We start from the raw sequence: 7,937 nt of genomic DNA, 5'->3' as shown, positions 1-7,937 counted from the left end.
TACAAAGAGATGCTAATGATGAAATGAGCAAGAAATATGAGAAATATTTGTTCTTGATCTATCAATATGTGGATTCAAATATCTTTGAGAAGATTATCGAATAAGAAACTGTCAAAGAGGTTTAGGACACTCTCAAAAAAGTATATGGTGGAGATGAGAAATTAAATAAAGTGAAGCTGTAATCTTTGAGGAAACAATATGAAAATTAATTAGAGTGTCAAATAAACGATACTCTAACTATCACAATGCAATTGCACCCCACATTGCCCAAGTCCCAATTCTCTCACCAATCCTATAAGTCATCGATCCTTATAGATTGAATCGATAATTTCTAACAAAATAAATCCTCTTAATAAAGTAAAGACAACTCTATTATAAATTATCTATTATTCAGATTACCACCATAATCTCACATATAAAAACTAAATTCACGTTAATTTTATCTAATAAAAGACTAGATGTTACTCGAAAATGATTTGTGTTTCTAACCTTCCTTGTTAATAATATTTATTAGTTCGAACTTCAAATTTATAAAATTACATTTTCCCATTTAATAGTGAATTTGGAAGTTCAAGTTCTTCCCCAAAACATACTTCTAGAGAAACATGAATTAGATTATTGAAACAAAGTTTTCTATGAATTTATTTGCAAGTTGATTTTTAGATAAGAGTTTTGGAACACTACGTCATATTTTTAATATTTATTTGAATATTCTATAATAAAAAAAATACATATACATGCTATACAATATCATGTTTTAAATTATTTTTTAATATTAAATATATATTGACAATTTAAGTGTAATCTTGCAAATTCTTTTCCTCTAAAACCGTCTAAAAATCAACTCGCTAACCAACCCCTAAAACTTTATCTAATAGTTTGGAGGGAAGACAAAAGAAGAGTTTCAAAAAACCAATCCTCCATCCAAGATTTTCTTTGGGAGTTTGATTAGGAGGGAAAGGGAGGATTTCAAAAAATAATTTTTTTAAATTATATAGAAACTTTTTTAACAATTTTTTTAAAAGATTTTGTTTAGAATGATAAAATAATATTTGTCATTTATATTTTTTTAAAAATATTATAACAATAAAAATTATATTCGAACAATTTGTTTAAACCCTTCAAAATCCTCCCCCAATACAAATTTTTGAGTTCCTTCAAATTATTGGTGTTACTAGGAAACAAAAATCCTTCAAAAACCCTCCCAATCAAAATCTATCACCGGGAGTGTAAGAGCATTTGGTATTTGTTGTCACATTTACCACGCTAATCTAAAATGGTGCTCCAAATTTTACTACTAAAAATATTACAAACAACTTTTAGCATGGTCAGAATCAATGTGAATGGCATTTGTTACCAAGAAAAGAGGTAAGGAATACTTTTCCTTTGCATTTTGTGTGTTATGAAATGGCTATAAAGTAACAGACTGAGTCAAAAGTATGGTCATAGACCACTTGGAATTTGGTGCACCAAACATTCAGAAGACAAGAGAGAAAAGACAGTACTAATGTTACTCCACACTTTTATAGAATGGCAGGCTTTAAAAAGGTGTGAAGGAATGGTGCTTGAGTGATAGTATTTATGTAACATGCCATATGCTAATTGCATATCTACCAAATAGGAAATGGCTCATTTCTTTTACTTGAGTGGATCATTCCAATAATTTATTAACCAAGGAAGAAGGAAAAAAAGATAAGTTCACCAAACCAAAATCATCACAAATTTGGTTAGCCTTCAATGTCATGATCATCTTTAGCCTTGTCAGCCTTCAATGTCATGGTTATCTTTAGCCTTTACTTTGGAATATCTCAAAGTTATGGGAGACATTTCATGGACCAGATAGGATCACAAAGCTCACAACCATCTGCAATTGTCATTGGGTCCATACAAAAGCAAATGCGAAAATGATCTGGACCTGCCCTATCAAAAGCAAAAAAATCCACGCATAGTGCTCGCAACTTGCGAATGCAAGTAAATGTTAGATAGTAAAATGACATCACATAAGAATACGCACCATGACGACAGATGGAACACCTGGATAATCCAAAATACATACCAACCTTATTCACCATGTATCCAAATGTGTAAGGACAAGCAAAAACAGATAGGTATCTTATCTGCTAAAAAGAACGTACGAGTTATCAAAATCTAATATAAGGAACTGGTATCAAAGCCCATGTCAATCCTTACACCATATATTAACATTAAATACGATGTATTCTTTTATATAAGGAGTTTAGTATCAAAACATATGTCACCTTGGGCTGTATTTGTCTATGCATTAAAAACCATGTGACTGAAGCAGGAATCTAAACATAGAAGATGAGGATCTTGACTCTTAATTGCGCTCAAATAATACATACTCTTCTATTAATGTGGTCCTATCTTCGACAACTGCTACCCAACTTTCTGCAACCTTGGTAACTCTTCCTTCTGAAAGCTCAACTAAAGTAAAGGCTCTTGCTGTGCCTTTTATCTCTAGTGAGGAAAGAGGACTTTCATTGTCTAAGCTTCTCTTGTTGCCGTCATCCAAACTTTTGACCCGTGGGACAATGGCCCCATTCAAATATATGGTGTTGTCAGCCCCAACAACAATCATTTTCCTAAAACCATTGCCATGTGCAAGCTCTTTGTGCATGTGACCAAACACAACTAATGGGATAGATACCTCATTGTTCTCTTTTAGCAAGGATATTGCACATGCTAGATCTGTCGTACAAACATAATAAAATAGGTTAAAATCAGTATATCATTTTTGCATAGTTTGCATCATCTCCATCACACTTGCAAACTATTACCTGGGTCACCATGATCACCACCATCGCCCTTAAATTCCCAATCTTTACCACATATATCATTCAAACCAGAACCAAGGCCTGCACAAAAAATTCAGGAATCATTTTGGTATTTGGTGTGACAAGCCAGAACTGCCAGAGAGGAGATTCTGTGGTTCACCTGTGGGTCCATTATGTGCAAGTAGTATTAGAAAATGATTCTCTGGTGTACCAAGAGCAGCTTTCTGGATTCTCTTGGCACTCTCATCCATGTCTTTAACTCCATATCTAAGAAAAAGTTCAAATTTGATATTGATTGAGCTACAGTGGCAACTTCAGTAATTTTAAAAAACCACATAATATTATCTTCTTCATAAGTATAAAAGACCATTAAACTTCACTTTTGCTGTTACTTATATGCCTTATGAAAATGGCGGATATTAAAATCAGGTAATTCAAGGGGCTGCAAGATATGTGAAATACATTAGAAACATAACTAGATAACATAGTGACTCCCTTCATTCAAGATTAAAATAGGGTGATTTATATTGTCTAAAAAACTGATCACTTTATAGTGATTGTTATGTTAAGTACAAGGTTTTTTTTGTTACTTACAGTAATAAAAATCATTTTTTTAATACTCTTTATCTATTTCACTCATTATAATCAGATTATATTTCAGGAGATACTCAAACTCACTTTTCATTATAATCAGACTTCAAATTCAAAAAACAAAAGCTTAAAGAAACAGTTTGAAAATCCTTAAAAGTGACCACATAATTAGTGCAAATAAGTAAATTCAACTCTACTGATGGGATAAGAAGCAAATGTTGGAATCTTAAAATATTAATATACATTTGATTTGAGCCCCTTAGAGAAAAAAATGTCTACAATTGATTTTATACAGTACACACCTTGCAGACAGCAGCTTTTTTCGAAATAATGAGGTACCCCCACAAGAAAATGGCCGTCCACCAACAACACTTACTTTTATTAGAGGTAAATCTAAACGTTGATAAGCCACATGCTCCTTGCCAAGGCTGAGGTTTACAGTAATACATTCATTTATCATTAACTTTCCAAGTAATAATCCTATAAAAACAAAGCATTATAAATGAACTTTTCAGTAAATTGAGAAAGGTGCCAATTAGGCTTTTAAGTAATTTAATTTCTTCCTCGGGATTTGATAACTTCTCTACATTTGAGAATTTTTGTTTCACAGTTAATAAGTCAGCATTGAGATCTTAGAATCTTTTCCACACCTTCAACGGGCAAGGAATTAGGAAAACTGGTCCATTATATATGCATACCAGCAATTGATTGTGACAAAAAAAAAAGCTCTCATCAGGAATGTACTAATAGAATAACAACAATAAAATCGTTTACCCGCTGAGTGAGGCATCAAGATTGTACTCATAAGGTAAGAAATTAAAATGTACAAAGTGACATTAATAAATTAGATAAGAAACTCCTAGAAAGAATTAAATCTTTAGTGCTTACCATTCAAGCTGAAGCTGAACTTTATCCTTCTCACTAACATTTAATTAAAAGTGTTAGTCTAAAATTGGACTAGAAATCAGTACTTGCAACTAAGACTTAAAGAGCAGAAAACAAACTTCATATGATATGTAGTTATCATACGGAAAAACTGCATTGGAGGTCCTTTAACTTAATTTAAAGTTTCAAACATGTCATTTATCTTTTTTGTGTCATATGAATCTTTTATCTTAAAAAGTATTTAGAAGTGTTAAACCAAATTTCATTCTTAGTCTATTTATGTTACAAATTTGTGTACACGATCATTGAATTATATACTGTAAATAATCTTTCACCACTCAACTTATTAAAAAATAAAAACACCACTCAACACTATAAGTAGACCCTCAATGGCAACAACTAGGTCACAAGCTTTAGATGAAAACTAAAAATTACGATGTTACTTTTGATGGATTAGATGTTGAAAAAGTCATTATGATGTAACTTAAATGTTATCTTAATGAATTGAATTTATAATTTACTTTTTTAAATTGTTAGGTAAGAATAAAAATTTGGTCCAACATTTGACTTCTTAAACATAAATGACTTATATGACACACAAGAGAAATAAAAGACATGTTTGAAACTTTATATTAAGCTAAAGGACGCCTGATGCAATGTTGCCTTAACACAGACAAAACTTGAATCCAAAATTATTGGATTGATGGGATTGTCTGTGTCTGTCTCTCTATGTGTGTGCGGTGCAGGTGCTTTTCTTTTGAAGAGAGAGGGAAATGCAGGCGAGTAAAAGAAGTGTTCTTGACTCCTTGCTCACATTGTACATTTATTGTTGTTGTATTCCATCATTTGTATTAAAAGAAAATGAAATTGTCTTGAGTCTTTGGGGAGAAGCTAAGACCATGAAGCTTTCCACCACACACACTAGCGAAATGATTCCCGGACAAACATGTAAAATTCACCTTTCAGAAAACTTCTTAGTAAACCAGGAGTCATGGTTTCCTAATATAACTGCTTTAGCAAATTCAACATTTGCAACACTTCGAACGACTTCAAGATTTTCTTCACCAAAATCACCTAACAAAATTCAATTCAGGATAACTGAAAAGGGATGTAAACAGAGTATGAATTATACGATTAAAACTATCATTGATATAATATAAGGAACAGTATAGACTATAAGAAACAGTGTATGATGAAAATAGTGAACAGTTGTAAGTAATTTAGACGTGCAACAGAACAATGCCATGGCATTCAACACAAAATTTCAAAGGTATGCTCCGGATATTTTCTCCCTAAAAAGAATAGGGCATGAAGAACCAAAGGCACTAAATTTATTTAAGAAATATCACCATAGTGCGATAGGTTGAGTAGCAGTAATAATGAAACTTGCCTGTAAAGAGCACCAAATCTGGCTGCACTGCAATACAAGCCCCGCCGAATACAGATTAGTTTGATGGATCAGATATACATATTCATGTAAATTAACATAAAGGAAACTAACTGTAAAATAATACATGATTGATTCAACTTGTGCACTAATACACAAACAGCACGATTTCTTTCTTTATAGACTTCAGTATCGCAAATGTTAACACACACTATGGTTTGGAGTAAATAAAAATTAAGCGACCGACTTTTGGATATTGAAAATTCAGAGTGAAGATATAAAACATACTATGGAAATGAGATAAATCGATTACCCAATCAAGGGCATAGCCTTTGGGTTATTCTCAAGTATCTAACCAATCTTTAATCTTACTTAACATTCTTTTACAACCTTTCTATATAAAGGGTGCGATTGAGTAATCAACTTAATTAAGTGCCTATCAAATGACATCTTATATCTTAAGCAAGTAAATTCTACAAACTATTTGCATATGAATAAGCATGTTGAAAAACATTCATCACATATCTAAAAATAGAATGATGTGAGTATGAAGATGGAGGTGGATAGGAATCTATATTGAGTTAAGCAAATTAGACTCTCCAACAAAAGAAAATGAGAGAAAAAGATAAAAGTTTTGGTCAAGAGAGCAATGTGCTCTAATCATTTTGTGAATTCGTGGTGATAAAATGCAAGAATGAATATACAAAGAAAATCCTTGACCTTATATATAAATTCAGTTTAATTGAGAAGAATAATAACTAAACTCTTTTTTTCTAAAATCTTAGTATCCGGCCTTGCGACCGACTAATCCAAGGGAACCAATCTCACCATTCACTTGTGTGGGGCCCGTTTTAAGCCAGAGCAAAGCTCTTATGGACTTGGCCCAACACAAGAATTGTTTGCCTCTAGCGGGATTCGAACCTGAGACCTTGAAAGAAGCAGAATAATAACTAAACTAACTAACTTACTTTGACAGTAAGCATATGATTCTAACATTAAACAGCCAGTTGCTCAAATAACCATGTAATACTCCCCCTCAAACTGAGAGATAGAGATCAAGCAAACCCACCAAATTGGGAATAACAAGTTGAAAAAGAGGTCTGCAAAGCTTTTGTTAGAGGATATGCAAGCTGTTGAGCTGATTTGACATGAACAAGTTTGAGAAACCGAGATTGAGCATGTTATCGAATGAAGTGGCAATCAATGTCCACTTGTTTGGTTCTCTCATGGCTCAATGGATTTGTGGCCAAGTAAATAGCAAAAATTGCGATTTCACGCAAAATTGGAAAGGGGAAGTAAAATCGTAAAGCTAATAGTAAGCTTCTGCAAAATTCTAAAACTCATATTTATGCACATAAGTTCATTTCTATATATGCATATAAAATAGCATTAGTAAGACAAAGAAAACCTTAAATCACTTAAAATACTTGTAAAAATTTAAATTCACAAGCATAGCTCACAAGTAAGATAATTAAAACCCTAAATCACACTTCAGGTACTTATATAAACTAAAATTCATTCATAAACACAATCACATTAATGTTTCAAATATCGAAGACTCTTAATCGCTAAGAGCAAGCATAACCGCGCAAAATAGTGGGATTTTACTATTCAAATCTGGATTTTAACTAGCATGATTCCAGGTTTTTGCTCGAAAGAACGCGTATGAATAAAATCATTATACGTGAATAATAAATAGGGAAGAAAATTACCTGGAGGAATTGAAGTGCTTTGGAATCTTGTTCAAAGTTCCAGCAATCATGCTTGACAAGATTAACGAGTTTTCAGTGAATATGATGATTATGTGTATAGAAATGTAAAGAGAGTTAGTTAGTTATACCACATCGCCGACGATGACAATTCGAACAGAAGATGACGCCATTGAAGAGCGATAAAGGTTACGCTTCAACCTCGTCGTGCAACTGCTTAACGAAAAAATGGACGGCGCGTGAAAACACGTGCTCAACATAAGATATGAGTTCTTCGACCCACCGTCTAAAACAGGGTTAATTTTAAATAAAAAATAAAGTTTGTTAAAGATTAAAAAATTAAAGAGATTAATTGAAAAACACTGTCAGTCTAAAAGAGTTTTACACCATCAGTTAATTATAGACGTTGGATATTAAAAGAAATTTGACTTTTATTTTAAAAATCTATAAAGTAATACAAACGGGTGATGGTGATGAACCGACGGTGTAAAACTTTTTACACTGACAGTGTATAGTAATTAATCTCAAAATGAAAATTAAAAATATATTTTTCAAAAAATTATCATACCT

At 32.3% G+C, this 7,937-nt stretch overlaps 1 protein-coding gene across 4 annotated transcripts; it reads right to left on the bottom strand.

Annotated features, from left to right (window-relative positions):
- Positions 1-1,267: 1,267 nt before the first annotated feature.
- LOC127138398 (uncharacterized) lies at positions 1,268-7,667 on the bottom strand. Of its 4 annotated transcripts, XR_007808760.1 has the most exons (11): positions 7,499-7,667; positions 7,371-7,421; positions 5,662-5,683; positions 5,231-5,345; positions 4,275-4,307; positions 3,689-3,814; positions 2,956-3,062; positions 2,799-2,876; positions 2,259-2,709; positions 2,015-2,117; positions 1,268-1,915 (listed from the first exon to the last, which is right to left on the bottom strand). XR_007808760.1 is itself a non-coding variant. In XM_051064836.1 (9 exons), the coding sequence occupies exons 1-9, from the start codon at positions 7,625-7,627 to the stop codon at positions 2,339-2,341; spliced, it is 1,032 nt and encodes a 343-aa protein (XP_050920793.1). In that variant the 5' UTR covers positions 7,628-7,667; the 3' UTR covers positions 2,199-2,338. The 4 variants fall into 4 exon arrangements, 2 of the variants coding, with proteins under 2 accessions (XP_050920793.1, XP_050920794.1); XR_007808759.1 differs by having other exon boundaries at positions 1,268-2,117; XM_051064836.1 differs by lacking the exons at positions 1,268-1,915; positions 2,015-2,117 and having other exon boundaries at positions 2,199-2,709.
- Positions 7,668-7,937: the final 270 nt, after the last annotated feature.

This window comes from Lathyrus oleraceus, chromosome 4 (genome assembly GCF_024323335.1).
Source record: "Lathyrus oleraceus cultivar Zhongwan6 chromosome 4, CAAS_Psat_ZW6_1.0, whole genome shotgun sequence".
Classification (NCBI taxonomy): Eukaryota; Viridiplantae; Streptophyta; class Magnoliopsida; order Fabales; family Fabaceae; genus Lathyrus; species Lathyrus oleraceus.
This window is presented reverse-complemented; position numbering and strand designations above follow the sequence as displayed.